Source organism: Mirounga leonina, unplaced genomic scaffold (assembly GCF_011800145.1).
Source record: "Mirounga leonina isolate KUSES-001 unplaced genomic scaffold, KU_Mleo_1.0 Mir_197, whole genome shotgun sequence".
Lineage (NCBI taxonomy): Eukaryota > Metazoa > Chordata > Mammalia > Carnivora > Phocidae > Mirounga > Mirounga leonina.
Window position 1 is genome coordinate 6282214 of NW_023270494.1, and position 16823 is coordinate 6299036.

The following is a 16823-nucleotide window of genomic DNA, read 5'->3' on the forward strand; positions in this document are numbered from 1 at the left end:
CTGGGTCGGGGGTGGGGGGGTGGGGGGGTGGGGAGGCGGGTTCCTCCATGGGGGTCGCCGCCGAGGCAGCCGGTGTTCCCTCCAGCCCCGGCCGGTTCTCGCTCCGGTGGCTTCCCCGCCGGCGCGCATCCGTCCCGCTCCCCCTGCGGCGTTTCTGGTCTCTCCCGCCTGGCGGATGCCCCCGGGTCGGGCCGGGTGGCCGCCGCGCACCGCAGGAGGAGCTCGGCTGCCCAGCAGGCACCGTGACACCGCGGGCGGCTGGCGCGTGACTCCGCCCCGGCCCGCCCCTGCTCGCGTCGTGCGCCTCGCGGGCCGCCGCAGACCGTCCCCGAGTCCTCCTGGGTCGCCCTGGTGGCCGCTGGGCGCGCGGAGCTCATGGAGCCGGCTCGGGGCGCCCCTCGGGGGAACGGCGGCGGCGAGGCGCTGCTGGGCGAGCTAGAGGCGCTGGTCCGGGACGTGGAGAGGGCGAGCTCGTGGTGGGAGCGCCGCGGCGTGGACTGCGCCATCCTCGGGCTCAGCCTCCTCGCCTTGCCGGCCGGTGAGGAGCACGGGACAGGGTGACAGGGGGCCGGGCTGCAGCTGCCGAGCGGGGTGCGGGGTGGGGTGGTGGAGAGGCTGGGGACTGGGGCTGGGGGAGATGGTGCTTGCCGAGGACCCCAGGAATGAGGGGTTCACCCCAGATCCGAAAGTCTGGCTGCAGTGTCCTGCCCTATGTCCCCAGAGGATGGGGCACTGGAGGAGGGAGAAGTTCTGACGGCCTGAAGGGCGGTGGGGGTGGGGGGGAGTTGAGAGGGATGAGAGGGACTGGGGGACGGGGGGATGTTCCATGGGGGACACCAGGGATGGGGTTTCCTGTGGACCTTTCCCGGTCGCGATCTGCCTCACTCTGCCTGTGGCAGCCCCCAGGCACGTGGCCCAATTTAGCCTGGGCTCTAGGGGTAGGGGCCAGGGTGTTTGGGCCCAGGTGTCCAAGAGCTGGAGGAAAACCCTGCCCCCCTCCTATCTCCCCATCCCCACTCTCCCTCCTCCATACAGGGTTCTTATGCCTGCGCTCTGAGAATGTCCTGCTCCTTGGGCTGGGCATCACCATCCTGGGTGTGTCCCACTACACACTCACTGTCAAGGGCAGCCACCTGGCCACTCACGGGGCGCTCACAGAGTCCAAAGGCTGGAGCAAGTTCTGGGAGCTTTTCTTTGTGGAGGTGAGCCTAGTTGGGGTAGAGGTGACTGCTGGTACTGTGTGCGCAGATCTCACTGTTCATTTCTCTTTTTTGCAATGCCATCGTTGTCAGGGGTGTGCCCCTGTGTGTGTGTGTGTGTGTGCACGGCCCCCAGCCCTTGAGAGGGTGCTCACACTGGTGGGTAGAGAGCTGCGTGAGGAATGGATGTGTGTCCACCTACGGCAGTGGACCTGGCCTGGGAACCCCTGTTTCTCCGGGGGGCACATCCTTGCCTCTCCGTGGCACTGGACTGAGTGGTGATAGAGATCCTCCTCCTACAGGACACCTGTCCTGGTTACAACCTTTGGGGCCTCCTGGTTTCACGGTCAGGGAGTAAAATGTGAACCCTGGACAGAAAGGGAGGGGAAGCAGGGGCCTGACAGTGTCCCAACTCTGGAACGTGCACCCCTCTGATGCCTCGCGATGGCTGAGCCAGCCTGAGGAGCCCCCTTCTCTCCTGATCTTTGCTTCCCCTGAACTTCTACTCCCTCCTCTTTCTGCCTCACCCTTTTCCCCTATGGGCAAAGCCAGAGGCTTCCGACTAGGTTGTCCTCTCTGGACTGCTGTCAGGCCTTTCCGGTTCCTCTGTGCAACTTGCCTCCTCCCCGCCCCCTCCCAGGTAGACCCTCACCTGGTCACCCAGGTCCCTTATGAACAAATATGAAAGCTGGCACCGGAAGAGTCCTTTTCTGCCCACGGCTTACCATGACCAATTAACTCAATTATTAACTTGGTATAACTTTAGAAAAAATATATTTTATTTATTTATTTGTCAGAGGGATAGAGAAAGAGCGAGCACAAGCAGAGGGAGTGGCAGAGGCAGAGGGAGAAACAGACCCCTCCCGCCCCCCAAGGAGCAGGGAGCCTGATGCGGGATCATGACCTGAGACGGAGGCAGACGCTTCACCGACTGAGCCACCCAGGCTTCCCGAACTTTATATAACTTTATTAAGGCCTCTATAACTATGTGCACGTGCAGACCCACAGATGATATTTCATACGGTTACGCATTTCCTACCTGGGGCTCTCCATTCCCCCATTCTCCCCTTCCTCTCCTCTCCCACCTGCACACATTTCTAAAGTGCTAACAAGAGGAACCTTCAGGTTCCCGATCCTCACGGTCCATTTCAAGTCACTTCCCTTCCCCGGGAAGCCCGGGGTGCTGGTGCTAGCTAGACTCTGAGGCCTGGGGCCGAGGTCAGATGCCCCGTAGCTTGTCATCACGGGAGGGGAGAAGCTGGGGACACAACGGGTAGGATGAGCTCTGTGTGGACTTTTCAAAGCTGTCCTGAGTGCCAGGAGCCCCGGGGGGCAGCTGAGAGTAAATAGGTGTGGAGTTTGGACTAAGTTGCGACAGGGCATTTGACTGTAGAGAGGTGACTGTGTTCCCAGACTTCCCTGCGCAGCTGAATGACCTGGAGGCCCAGGCTTATTGGAGGAGAGCGCCCCGGCCCCTCTCTTCCCCAGGCTCCCCAGGTGGATCTGATACCCACCAAAGTTTGAGAACCCCTGGCTTCAACTCCGGGGAACGAGGGAGCTATGGTGGATGCCAAGCGAAGGCAGGGAGCTGGGGACACGTCCCCTGAGAAGCTTCCCAGGTACCCCAGCTGAAGAGCTGGTACAGAATCAGTGCCTGACCCGCCATGAGGGACCGAGGCACCTTGGTGGCTGCAGGCTGTCTTGTCCCCATGAGCCCCAGGGCTGTGGCCTCATCTTTGCCTCTTGGTAAGTTCAGCTCTTGGCACAGGGCTGTCAGTATATGTTGACGATGACTTTGCAAGTGACGTGGGGACAAGGTCCAGGGAGAAGCCAGCTATTGGAGGGTCACCGACTAGAGGCCCGAGAGTCCCTTGTGGTGGGGGAGGCTTGGTTCTGCAGGGCGTGCTTTTCTGCCCCCCACAGTGTGGTTCTGGCTATGCCCCTGGGGAGGGTCTGGTTTCCAGTGTGGGGCAGGGGATGGCTCAGTCTCTCCCTCCCCCTGGCATTAGTGGGGCAAGTGGAATCCTTGGGGCGGGTGCCAGTCTTGGCAGCCAGGCAGGGGCCGGCGTTGGGGCATGGCTGTGGAAACCACAGGCCCAGCCCACCGGCCTCCTGACCTGGGGCAAGTTACTCAATTCAGTGTTGGCTTCCTCGTCTAATAAACAGGGGTCATAACGTCACTGGCCTGGTGGAGCCAGCGCGAGGCTTAAATGGGACCATGGAGATCTGGATTTAGGGCCTGGGCCTGACTCTTGGATGCTCACCAAGTGTTGGTGTTGCTTTTTTTTTTTTTCTGGAGGGAACATGAGGTCAGCTGCAAGGAGAGGGTTAGCAGTTTTGTTCCTGTCCGTTAGTGCTGTTTGTGTTTAAGAGAAAGCTTTCTGCATTATGCAAAGCTGGACAGATAGAGTGTGTGAGTGTGTGTGTGAGTGAGTGAGTGGGTGAGTGTATGAATGTGTTGAGGGCACCGTTTGCTGCGGCGCTGGCCCACCCCCTGTTCACGTGGCACAGAGGGCAAGTTCTCGCTGCCCGGGAACCTCCTGGACCCCTGATTCCCCACTTCTGCTGTGTCCTGTTGTCTTCTCTCTTTGATCCTCCTCTTGTTGGCTACCTGTGCTCTACCCAAACCTTGACCCCCAGGAGCCACCATCACTACAGAATGATCTAATTCTCTAGTCTGGAGCCCCAGGTGCCAGCAAGGGCCATTGGTGTCCCTGGGCACCCAGCTTTGGCCAGGTTTGTCTCAGGGTCTGCTGGCTCGAGCTGGGGGTGGGACAAGGGCCTGGCCTCTCTGACCGCTTGGATCTGGGGGAGGGGCAGGCAGGATGGACAGGGCAGTGACACTCCAGTTGTCCTTGTTTCTTTGAGGTATCCCCAGTCATATACACCTGCCCACACTAGAGTGAACTTCCCTCTGAAGACCCACTTCTGGTCCGCATGAGAAAGTTCCATCCCTCCTGCTAGTGAGCTTCTGAGCCTCTTCCCCATCCACTGATGGCCCTGGCCTTCCCTGCAGGAGCACCTGCCCCTCTCTGTCCTAGGTTGTGTGACAGCACCGCAGGAAGGCGTGGGCAGTGCCATCCTTGGTTTAAATCCCGCAGCTTGGGAAGGATTGACTCCCCAGATCAGAGGGTTTAAGGACCTCCCTGTATTTCACTCACAATCAAGATGCTTCCTAAGAGGGAGGGAACAGGTCCAGCCAGTCACTAAGCTCTTAGTGTGTCTCAACTTCAAATCCTCCTTCTAAAGTTGCCTTTGTGCTTGCGGGGGTGGGGTCACAGCTGGTCCAAGGGGAGCATGGGGAACCCCGGCTCTGCCCTGGGGGAGGGGACATCACACAGAGGAATGCCATCACCTTCGTTGGAGTCCCGTGTAGTGGTGGAAACAGAGCTCAGAAGCCCTAGCCGGTCCTGATTCTCGAATGTTCTCGAGTTCAGTGTGGCCATTATCTTCTGGATGTCTCTCTAACCTTTCCTCTGTCCGCACCCGAACCCTGAGGGGCATTAGTCTGAGTATGCCTGACTATGATTTTTAATTTTTTTAATTTAAAAAATTTATTCAGAGGGCAAAACTAGATCTGTAGTACAAAATATACTTTTGTGGAATAAACCACAAACTTTAGTTTCTAAATAATTATAGATTCACAGGACTTTGCAAATTTTTTGGACAAAGAGGTTGAGTGTACCCTTCATCCAGCTTCCCCCATTAGTTACATTTATATTCTTTTTTTTTTCAGATTTTATTTACTTATTTAGAGAGAGAGAGAGAGTGAGCAAGTGGGGGGAGGAGTAGAGGGAGAGGGACAAGCAGATTCTGCGCTGAGCATGGAGCCCGACACAGGGCTTGATTCCATGACCCTGAGATCATGACCTCAGCCTAAATCAAGAGTTGGATGCTTAAACGACTGAGCCACCCAGGTGCCCCTTTTTATATAACATTTATATTTATTATTTTTTTTAAAGATTTTTATTTATTCATCTGACAGAGACAGAGAGACAGCGAAAGAGGGAACATAGGCAGGGAGAGTGAGAGAGGGAGAAGCAGGCTTCCCGCTGAGCAAGGAGCCCGATGCGGGGCTCGATCCCAGGACCCTGAGATCATGACCTGAGCCGAAGGCAGACGCTTAACAACTGAGCCACCCAGGCGCCCCTATAACATTTAAATTTATATAAGTGACATTCGTATAAGTGTCCTTCAATAGCCAAACCAGGAAATTGAAATTGGTACTGTGTGTGTGTATGTGTGTGTGTTTGTGTGTGCATCTCTGCCATTTTATCATGTGTAGATTTGCAAAAGGGACTTGCAAGCAGCTCCCCACTCCACCCCCACCCCCCACCGCCCAGCTTTGGTGTGGCTTCCTCAAGGATAAGTCCGAGGACTCTGGGAGGGGGGGACTCATGGCAATTCCGACTCGTGTGGATCTGTAGAGCCCAGCTGCTGGTGGCAGGGACTGCGGGGGGCTTGCATATGGCCCCTCAGAGGCAGAGGACCCTGGAGCCGGCCAGGCAGTCATGTGTGGATGGCAGCCCGAATGGGAGGACTGCAGCCTTGAGGGAGGGGTTCAGGGAGAAGAGGGCCGGGCAGTGGCTGCCCCCCTAGGTGAGGACGCCAGTTTGAGGGGGAGCTTCGGGGGCTGGGACAGCATCGGTCCAGGCTGAGTGGCGATGGCCGAGCAGTGCTCCCCACATCACCGATCTTCTCCTCCCTGCCAAGCCCTCCGCTGGGTGCTGGGGACACAACGGTGACCCAGACCCGCTTCTAGTTCCCCAAGGGCTCAGAGTCAGGTGGGGAAACAGATACACACGAATGACATGGAAATAATAAAAATCCTGATTATATCAGCGGACACTTACTGGACGCCTCCTGTGTATCTTATATGAATGATTGCAGTTAGTAGGCATGCCTCCCTGTGAGGTGGAGGCTGTTATTACCTTCATTTCGTAGATGAGGAAACACTGGTGTGGGAGGTTAAGTCACTTGGCCAGCGCTGCTCGGCTGGTACGTGGTGCAGCCCGGGATGGGGGCAGGTGGAACGTGACATCGAGCAGGTGGTGTGCAGCCTGTGAGCACGGAGAGAACGTGGCAGGGTCACAAGGCGATATCTCCAGACATCTTTGGCTGTTGTGACCGGTGTATGTGTGTGTGTGTTACTGGCCTCTGGTGGGTAGAGGCCAGGGGTGCATTTGGGATATACTTCGACAAGAAAAGAATTGGTTGTTTATCTGAAATTTGGATTTACCTGGGCGTCCTATACTTTATCTGACAAACCTATGGCTGAGGCCCGTGGAGCCCCAGAGGCCCCCACCACCCTGAAGCCAGCATGAAGGGACTGCTCAGCTCCTGGGAATCAGTGAGAGAGGGTCCAGAGGGAGCCCGGGGCCTGTCCTCCCTGAGGGTGGCTGGTCCGAGACAGCCAGACGCCTTTCTTGCCCATCTGGTCTGCACTTGCTGCCCCCGTCCCTGTGCCCCCCTCTGGAGTGATGCCCCCACATGCTAGGCCGGCCGTCCCCCCCCCCCCGGAGCTGGAAACCTGGTCATAGCCCTTGATCCCTCCTGCTCCTCCCACCCCTCCCCTTCTCAGATCCTGTCCCCCATGCCTGCCCGTCCCATTCCCTTTCCAACAGCCTGCAGCCCATCACCTGTCTCGTCCTGTCCCTCCCCTTCCAATCCAGTAGAATGACCTATTGAAAACCCAACTTTGCACCATAATTTTATTATGATACGTTTTAATCCTGCAAAGTATTGTTTGTTTAAAAAAATAAAATAAAATATTCAAGGGCACGTAAGAGATCAAGGGCCTCCCTTCCGTCCCAGGAGGAAAATGGGAAGCTGGGGGGTGAGGTCGGAAGAAGACCCATCACTGCGGGCTTCTCGAATTCTGAATTATGTAAACATATTACCTATTCAAAAAATAGGTTTTTTCGAACCACCACCTTAGCTATTAATTACCTTTGGCCCCCGGCCCAGGTCTGAGGATGCTTCAGTGCACAGACAGCTAAGTGAAGGAATAAGTGACTGATGAGAGACTTGGGGTCCCTGATGCTTAGCGGAGGGAAGGTGTCAAGAGGACTTACAATGGCACCTGCCCCATGCACACTCTGGCCACTTGCATCGCCTGAGTGCTGCTAAGAGATTGGGGCCCTTAAGTCTCTGTGAAGGGCAAAGAGCACGGTGACATCAAGAAGTAACACCAGCCTTGAGGCACCTGGGCTGGCCCAGCTGGTGGGGCGTGGGCCTCTTGATCTCAGGTTGCGCAGAGAGATTACTTAAAAAAAAAAAAGGAAGAAAAAGCAACACCAGCCGTGGGGCTTCTGGAACTCTCCTCCGGTCTGCGTGTGGAATCCTCTTGGGCGGGACCTCTGCCTAATCCTTGAGAGCAGAAAGTCTGTTTTCCAGCTCCCTGTGCAGCATTTGGCCCCTGCCCCTGCCCTCCAGCCAGTGGGTGTCCATGGGCGGGAGCCACGCTGCAGTCTGCGTGTGGTCTTCTCTCCCAGCCCAAATCCACCCCCTCCTTTCCTTTATGGAAGGAACATCCAGATGGGAGTGAGAATTCCAGTGTTATGGAAATAGCCCCAGATCTGTTCTGATTTGTGTAAAAAGGCCAACCACACACAGACTCCGGAAGTGTGCGCTGAGTCACGTGGAGCTCAGTCCCCCTCCCCCCATCCTGGGGTCCGGCCACGTGGCTGAGTGGCTGACCGGGGACCCCGCCAGGTCCCTGGGGGCTCAGTCCTGCTCAGGTGCCAGGCCGTTGGTGGCATCACGGCTCCGAGTGTGGTGAATTGTCGGTTTGTCTGTGTGCAGAGGTGGACCTCGTGCCGGAAGGAAGGGCAACTTTGTCCCCATGCAGCCTGCAGGTTCCATTGGCCCTTGGAGCAGAAGTGCACGGAGGAGCGAATCAGAACAGTTGCTTCTCAGGGCTCCTGGGTGGCTCAGTATGTTAAGCGTCTGCCTTGGGCTCAGGTCACGATCTCCGGGTCCTGGGATCTGGGATCGAGCCCTGCGGTGGTCTCCCTGCTCAGCGGGGACTCTGCTTCTCCCTCTGCCTCTCCCCCCAACTCGTGCTCTCTCTCTGTCTCTCAAATAAGTAAATAAAATCTTAAAAAAAAATATGGTTTCTTTAAAAAAAAATAAAAAAAGAAAAACAGTTGTTTCTTCCAATTACATGGGATAGAACCTTGAGGCTCAAGACACACTTGCAGGCCTTGGACAGAGGCAGGCTGGCCTCTGAGGACGTCCCGCCAGACCCCAGCTGCAGCCCCCGAGCCCGCTGCGGATAATTCGAACCAGCCACGGGGCCCCAATGGGTGCGTGCCCTGGAGACCAGCGGGCCTGGAAGAGATGTCACTTTAGCTGACACTGCCTACCCTGTGCAGCCTTCCCCAGGATCTGTCCCTCTGTGAGGTTACAAAAACAGTGAGCAGAATTCATCCCCAGGCAGGTTACCTCACCCGAGAGCAAAGCACTTTGTCCTGCTTTCATGGACTCCACAGCAAGGCTGTGCAGGCTGGGCATTTGCCTTCCAGCATCTGCCTCCTGGCTTGGCAGATCGGTCTCTTGTAAAACTGCGTTGGTCACGTCACTGGCTGTGCCCCTTGGAGTCCTTCAGCGGGAGCTTCCAGCTCCATTTTCACACCATTTCAGTCTCTGCAGACGGAGCATGAAGACAATGTCATTCTTGATTTGTCTTCTCCTGGCTTTGCCTCTGCTGCCTGGACCCAGAGCCCGGGTTCCTGCTCCCCTGCAGTTGGTGGCTCGTCTCAGGGGTCTTATGGCTTACCTTGGGGGCTTCTGGGTTCCAATCCTCCCTCTGCCACCTTCCTAGCTGAGTGACCTGGCGTGGTCACGTGGCCTCTCCCTGTCTCAGTTTCTGCTTCTGTCAACTGTGGATCATAATGCCACTGACCCGCTAGGCTTGGAGGACAAACAGATCACACTTGCAAAGCACAGGACATGGAGCGCGAGGCTCACCGTGATCGGAACTGGCAGCCTCTTTGATAAAATTTGCAGAATCTTCTGGCCTGGATAAAATTTTGGAGGAGGCTGACATCTGCATTTCAATTTGCATATATCTGCATAAGACACACCTTAGTGCCTCTTTGGCATTCAGAATGACTGTCCTTCTTGGAGTCCCAGAGCCGCTGTCCCACTGCTCGTGGGCAGTTTGGAAGAATCCCATGAGGGCAAGGATGCGTGCCAGAGCAGTCACCCCTGGAGAGAAGTTCACGCTCAGCCCCCACCGGGGCGCCTCACCCTAGGTGCCACCCTCCTGGACAGACCACTCCTGCACCCCTCCCCTCGCTGCTGGGGGGTCAGGATGTAGAGCAGTGCTGTGAAGGTACAGATGTTTCCAAGAGAAACAGGCACAACATAATTGCGGTTGGAGCTTTACCTGCATCACGCCCAATCCTCCGACAGCCCCCTTAGGCTTGCAGGCTTGCCTGGGTGGTCAGTGGCAGAGTGGCAACTGGGGCTGGCTTCCCACCTCCAAACACTTAGCATCGCCACACCGAGTGGATGCTGTCACTCTGCGGTCACGGAGACCCAAGCGCTGATGGTCTAGTTAGCTCGGGGGTGTAGGGCAGGAAGGCCCTGGAAACACAGCATCCTGGGGGGGAGGTGTGTTCTTGAGGCTCGCAAAGGTCCTGCTTTGCTTGATCATGCCTGCCATGGGCCCTGGTGCCCTCTCTGCCCCCCTCCTCTAGGTATGCTTGGCCTTCAGTGCAGAGTACGCCAAGTATGGACACGTCAAGATACACCATGGTTATACCAATGTGCTGGGCCTGGGGGACTCGAGCACGTGGAGACTGCCTTGCCTCAACCGCTTTGTGTACATGTTCCTTTCTCCTCTCTTGATCCCCGTCATAACTCCACTGGTGGCAGTCGGTGAGTATGCCAGGGCCGTGCCCTGCAAGAGCAGGTTCCCCACTTCCCTTCCTCTCCTGACTTCCTGGAGGCTGCTTGTGGAGGAAGCTGGGAGCCCCGAGTTAAGACCAGAAACTTTCTGAGACAGCCAGGCAGGGTGGAAGGAGCCTTGGACCCAGGGCTAAGTCTGGCCCTGCCACTTATTGGCTGATGATCACAGGCAGGTAACGGACCCACTCTGACTCAGGTTCTTACCTGGTCCTCAAGGGTGGTGTGAAGGCATCGCGAGGTCCTAGATGTAAAAGTACTTCGCAGATGTCTCGTGCTATATTGCATGCTAGGGATATTATGGGAACAATATCATTTGGTGGAAGGAGGGGCTGGAGGGCAGCCCAGCCTGGGTCCCAGCCCTGGATGGTACTTACCACTTCCTAGCAGAGTGGCCTTGGTCAAGTTGCTTAGTGCTCTGCTTCCTTATCCATGAAATGGGCGAAGTGAGTCCTTTTCGGGGCTGTGAGGATGAACGGATTGCCCTAGTTAGCACGCTAGTTAGCACCCGTGGACCAGCAGGGAGCCGGTTTGTATGGGACCTGAACCTTGCCTTCCCTCCCAGCCCCACACTCAATTTCTTGCTCCCTCTGGCAGAGCGGCTGAGGAAGGTGGAGCTCAGCTTGGCTATGCGCACACTGGGCCTGATTTCCCTGGGCCTCTATGCTCACTACTGGCTACTTCTGAACGTGTCCGGCTTCAGGAGCCCCGGCTCGGCCCTGCTCTGCATGTTCATCACCAGATCCCTGCTGGCCCACCCTTACCTTCATGTCAACATCTTCCAGGTGAGGCCTCCCCGACCTTGAACGCAGGCTAGACCCCTAGTGTTCTAGGGAAAGAGAGAGAGGCATTCCCCCCACCTCCCACCCCAACTTCTCTGTGGGTTATCACAGAGAGTTTGGGTTTCAGGTAAAGAATGTGCTTCTCTTCAACACTGGCTGCCATTCACATGTGGATGGAAGATTTAAGAAACTTTTATGCCTAGGGCACTTGATTAGGTCCTGTGGAGACACAAGTGGTTAGGACCCCATCTCCCGCCCTCGGGGCACTTACTGGGATAGGCCCAAGTGATGTGAGCCGTGGGCCATCACTGAGGCCCCAGCGCAGGCCACGAGACAGGAGGAGCCAGAGATGGGAGGTCTCCAGGGGAGGCCAGGGGCTCAGCACTCAGATCCATAGGGATGGGTCCCTGTTCCCTGGACATGAAGACAAGACGGATGAAGGTGAGAGCGTCCTTCATGCCCGCATCCCAGCTCCGGCCACGCTCATCTCAGAGTGCGAAGCTGTGCGTGCTGCCTGGGCCGCCCGGCTGCCTGCCTCTCCTGCTAGAGCGGACGCTCCCGTTCACTTCCAAATCCCTTGGAGGAGGCACTTATCCATACTTGTTGAATGAAAAATTACACAGACTTGACCTTGAACCCTGAACAGGATTTTGATTAGTGAAAAGAGAGCAGAGAAGGGTCTCTCCAGGCTGAGACAAAGGCATCGTGGCATGAGAGTGGTGGGCATGTCAGGATCATGGGGTCCAAGGGGTATCCAAGCCAAGCCCCTCATTGTACAGATAGAGAGAGAGGCCCAGAGATGGGTGAGATTGAGCTCAGAGCACAGACAGGAGAATCCCAGCCTCCTCTCGCCTCTCCAGGTCCCGCCAGAGGTCCCCAAGTGGTAGGTGAGGATGTCCAGGGCAGGGCGGGGAGGCACAGGGCTGCCCGGCCTAGGCCTAGGGTGTGACCCACGTGTCTGTCACAGCACATTGGGCTGCCCATGTTCTCCCGGGACAAGAAGCCCCGGCGGATTCACATGATGAGCCTGGGTGTGCTGAACCTGCCTCGGCTGCCAGTGCTGGACTGGGCGTTTGGCCACTCCCTCATCAGCTGCCACGTGGAACACCACTTGTTCCCCTGGCTCTCTGACAACATGTGCCTGAAGGTAGGTGGCGGTCGGGCCGGCAGGGTTGGGACGAAGGGACTATCTGAGGGCAGAGAGAAGTGAACCCCGGGTCCCCCCGCTGGCCTGGTCAGAGGTACGCTGGAAGGCCAGCCCTGTGTCCAGGCAGCAGTGTGCGTTTCCGATCAGAGACAGGTGGGTTCCTTACTAGCACTGTGACTCTGGACAAGTTAACTGAATGCCTGGGAGCCTCAGCTTCCTCATCTGGACGATGAGAGTAAGCGGTGCTTGTTGGCACGCTTTAAGGATGAAATGAGATGGATCTGACATGCTGGGCATGCAGTACGTGCTTGGCAAATGGGGAGCTACAGTTTTTATCCCCTATGCCAAGGGGAACTGTCATACAGTTGGGCACCCTGCGGGGGAGGATGTGGGGGAGAAGCCCCTCCCCACCCCTTTCCCTTGCCTTCCGGGAGGGGAGAGGCAGGAATTCTCCCTGCCCCTCCGCTCCTCTAGAGCATCACGGAACAAGGCAACAGGAGCTGGGGCTGGGAGGAGGAAGGGCCGCCCATGGGGAGGGGGCTGTCCCCAGTCCTGGCTCAGCTGACCCTCCTTCTGTCCATCTTCTGGCAGGTGAAGCCCGTGGTGTCCCGGTTCCTCCAGGAGAAGCAGCTGCGGTACAACGAGGACTCTTACCTGGCTCGCTTCAGGCTGTTTCTCAGTCACTATGAGGAGTTAATGGTGCAGACCCCTCCCATCACCGAACTGGTGGGATTGCAGTGAGGGGGTGCCGCACAGTCACCCTGCACCCCTTCCCTGACCCAACCCTAGCTCTCTTGCTTCTGCTGGCCTGCCCTCACTCCAGGAGGGCCTGGGCCCTCCCCTAGTGTGGTGGCTGGGTTGCTGGTGGTGGAGTGGGGAGGCACTGGGGGCAGTGAGGTGGAGCGCCCCGGCTGGGATTTCTGGGGATAACCTGTCTTGCTTGCTCTTCTGGGTTTTGAGGGGTATCTGGGGGAAAGAACTAATAGCGGCTGGGCATTCTGGTCAGTGTGGACCTCAGCCAACCTTATCTCAGGGCTAAACAGCTGGATTCCTCCTGTGCTGTGTCTGAGCCTTGGTAGGGTTAAGGGAAGGTGCTGGGGGGAAAGGAGGGGTCCTGGGCAGGGGGAGGCAGGGAGAGAGAAGGGCCAATCCCTCATTTAGGGCCTCCCGAGTGCCAGGAGAGCCTATGTGTGGCTGGCCACCGCTTCTTCCTGTGTCCTTTGAGACTCTGTCTGCTAAGGAGCCCTCTGCCCAGGGACCACAGGGAGAGGTTACTTTTGGCAGACTTTCCTGGTATCTCAGCCAGAGAAGCTTCTGCAAGACACAGGCTCGGCAGCTCCCAAGACCTGCACCATCAGTGAAATCAAAGTGTATGTATTTTGTGGGAAGAGCCCTCCAGGGGAAATAAGGGCATAAATAAGAGTGTAAATAGCTTTGAGCTTGACCTTGGCTAGTTCTAGAAAAAGTCTGCTTTGTTCCATGATGTTTAGTAGGGGTGGACCTGGAAGAACTATCAATTGCAAAGAGAAAAATTACTGGGAGGGTAGCCGAGGCTGGAGGGGGTGATGGGCTCAGTGTCTGGAGGACAGACAGTCTTAGAGGGGAGAGGAAGGAGGGCAGGGTGCAGATACAAGGGTTTGGAGTCAAGAGCAGGGCTTGGCTGTGAACAGGTGCCTGCAGCCTGGGAGGGAGGCAAGCATACAGGGAGTCACTGATGCCAGCCAGAGGAGAGAGGCGGTGTGCTGGAGACACCACTGAGAATCAGCCCAAAGTGGCCAGCCTGGAGCGAGGGCTGGGGGCCACCCTAACTAGTGGCTGGATGACAGGGCACAAGGAAGGGCCCAGCTAGAGACTGAGGGAGGGACAGAGAAGGAGGCCAAGCCTATGACAGGAGCCCAGAGCAGTTAGTCCAAAGCAGGGTTTCTTACATCAGAGTACTGACATCATGGCCAGATCATTCTTTGTCACTGGGCCCTGTCCTGGGCATCCCAGGATGTTTAGCAGCATCCCTAGCTTCTACCCATGGGGATGCCAGGAACCCAAGTTGTGACAGTCAAAAATGTCTCCAGACATTGCCAACTACCTGTCTCCTAGGGGGCAAAATCATCTCTGGTTGAGAAACTGCGAGTCATGTTCTGAGCACACAACTGCCTTGTTTTTCAGTGAAGCCTTTGGACAGGGTGGAGGGCGTGCTGGCTCTGCTGGTGGGGAGGCTGAATGCAGCAAATGGGATGGGCAGAGGGGTTAGAGAGCAGGCCGCGCTGTCCTCTACGCCTGGTCCCGGTGGAGAACCCGTCTCTGGGGTGGCTCTGCTGCCCCTCCAGATCCATTTCCAACCCCCCTCTTCTTCTCCAACCTGCCTTCCTCTACAAAAGACCACAGCTTCTGCCCGGCACCCTTTCCTACAGCGAGGGCTCTTACTACTTCTGAAACTGCTCCTTCCTTCTGCTCCTTTGGGGCCTGGGGTGGTGATGGCTTCCAGTCTTTGCTAGCCAGGGGTGCTTCCCCATTCCCTTGATCCTGCCCACACCTCTGTACAAAGTTCCTTCATTAAACTCTTTTCAGCAGCCCTTCTGAGCGTGCCATCTGTTTCTTGCTGGGAGGTGGACTGATAGAGCCGAGTTTTGGATCCAAGCAGCCCTCTTGGAACAAGAAAGGGTTGGCAGCCTCCCCAGCCTACTGCTTTGCTATACGTTATTACTGCTCTTTTGAAATGCATTAACAGCTCAGAAATGGCCCTCAGGTCTGGGAATGTGATGAATCAAACTGCTAATTCTCCACATGAAAAAATGTAATGTCAGAAGAGGTCCCATTGCGTAGTCCTGGCTAATGATCAAAACCATCCTAATCCATACCAATGACTCATTGTTGTTGATCTGGGCCTGAGGGGGGAATGGGCATCCCCCGTACCAGACCTGGCTGTACCACAGGAGCCCGGGAACAAGGCACTTGATTTCTTTGAGGCTCGATTTTCTGTTACTCTAAGGATGTGGGCTGGGAATGCATGGGGCTTGAGAGGGAAGGAGGGAGGTGATAGGAGAGAATGAAGCCCTCCCTGGACTCTACAGAGACCTAAGGCCTAATTTACAGAGGTATATAGGAGGTGGTAATATTGATGATGGTGATGATGATAGCTAACATTTTCAGAACTTACAGCAAACATTTTTTTTTTTTTTAAGAGGGAGTGGGGAGGGAAGGGCAGAGGGAAAAGGAGAGAGAGAATCCCAAGCAGGCTCCACACCCAGCCGGAGCCCCACGCAGGGCTTGATCCCATGACCCTGAGATCATGACCTGAGCTGAAATCAAGAGTTGGACGCCTAACTGACTGAGCCACCCAGGCATCCCCACATAGTATTTTGGGCTTTGTGGACCATATGGGCTCAGTCACAACTACTGAAACACAACTACTCAAAGCACACTGAGCCACAGAAAATATGGAAAGAAATGAGCATGACTGTGTGCCAGTAAAACTTTCTTTGAACTTTAAGTAATTTTCACATGCCACAAAATATTCTTCTTCACAATTTTTTAACCTTTTAAGAATGGAAAAACCATTAGCTTGCCCTAGTATGAAATCAGATGGTGGGCAGGATTTGGCCTGCAAGCCAGTTTGCCTCCTCCTGGTCTAGTGGGACTGGCACAAAATACAATGACTTTGTAAAAACCAGAGTAGTATTTACTTCTCAGTAGGAGAGAGGGGAAGTGACAAGGAGAGGCACATGTCCCATTTCTTGAACCAGTTGCTGGTTTATATGGTTACATCTTGTGCTAATTCATCAAACAGTACATGTTTGTGATTTGTGCACTTTTCTGTTTGTTAGACTTCAATAAAAAGACAACTAAAAAATGATAAGGCAGGGACGCCTGGGTGGCTCAGCCGGTTAAGCGTCTGCCTTTGGCTCAGATCATGATCCCAGCATCCTGGGATCGAGTCCCGCATGGGGCTCCCCGGACAGCGGGGCAGTCTGTGGTCTTCAATTCTGATCTCTTAAAATATTTTGCATTAAAGTATTTTTTACCTTAATTACTGAGGTTTTTGGCGCCCCCTGAAATTCTGCACCCGAAGCCCGGGTCTTAGGAGCCTCACCCTTAGTACCAGTCCAGTTGGGACAGGAATGGGAGGTATGGCTCTGTCCTTAGTACCAAGGGCAAGCCGCTCCTCCCGTTTCTTCACCTACGTGAAGGGGAGCGGGGTGAGGTGGGACTTGATCTCTCAGGTTTAAAATGCTGCCTGGCCGGAACTGGACAGCATGTGGCTGGGGTCACTCCTGCACAAAGCCCACGTGCTGCCAAGGCCCCACAGGAGCCCTTTTTTCCCAGACTTCCGAACTCCGTGGTTATCACGCTAAGGAAAGGGAGGCTCCTTTGGAACTCGGCTCGTGATTGGCTGGGAAGAAACCAGGCCCGGGCCAGGAGTGTACGCTATCAAAAGGGACCGGCCCATGCGTCATCAGAGAGCGACGAGCGTCTCCGAGGGGGAGGGGCTTAGTAAAGTAAGCTCCTTCCTAATTGGCTCCCTCCATCAGGCGGGATTGAAACAGCGATGGAGATTCGCTCTCGTTCAACGCTAGCCTCCAGATGATTGGATTGGGGAGAAAATTATTAAGTCACTAAGGCTCGGAAGTCCTGGGGGCGGGCCCTCAGCGATAGTGGGTGGATCGGCGGGCGGGCTTCTCTTTTGGGGGCGGGCTTCTTTCCGGGATGGAGGCGTGGCCTCCACACTGTGCGTTCCCAGAGCGCGGGAGGCGGGACTTGGGGGCGGGGGCGGGGGCAGGTCGGGGG

At 56.0% G+C, this 16823-nt stretch overlaps 1 protein-coding gene across 1 annotated transcript; it reads left to right on the forward strand.

Moving 5' to 3' along the window:
- Nucleotides 1-294: 294 nt before the first annotated feature.
- On the forward strand, nt 295-14615 carry FADS6 (fatty acid desaturase 6). The gene is made up of 6 exons (XM_035026080.1): nt 295-538; nt 1036-1202; nt 9905-10085; nt 10710-10897; nt 11862-12041; nt 12633-14615. The coding sequence occupies exons 1-6, from the start codon at nt 376-378 to the stop codon at nt 12780-12782; spliced, it is 1029 nt and encodes a 342-aa protein (XP_034881971.1). The 5' UTR covers nt 295-375; the 3' UTR covers nt 12783-14615.
- The last annotated feature ends 2208 nt before the right edge of the window (nt 14616-16823 follow it).

Bases quoted from the DNA above. Each gene is read 5' to 3' on its own strand.
- FADS6 (XM_035026080.1), top strand. From the start codon at position 376: ATGGAGCCGGCTCGGGGCGCCCCTCGGGGGAACGGCGGCGGCGAGGCG. The intron at 1,203-9,904 runs GTGAGCCTAGTT...CCCCTCCTCTAG, and splicing joins GGGAGCTTTTCTTTGTGGAG to GTATGCTTGGCCTTCAGTGC. The intron at 10,086-10,709 runs GTGAGTATGCCA...TCCCTCTGGCAG, and splicing joins AACTCCACTGGTGGCAGTCG to AGCGGCTGAGGAAGGTGGAG.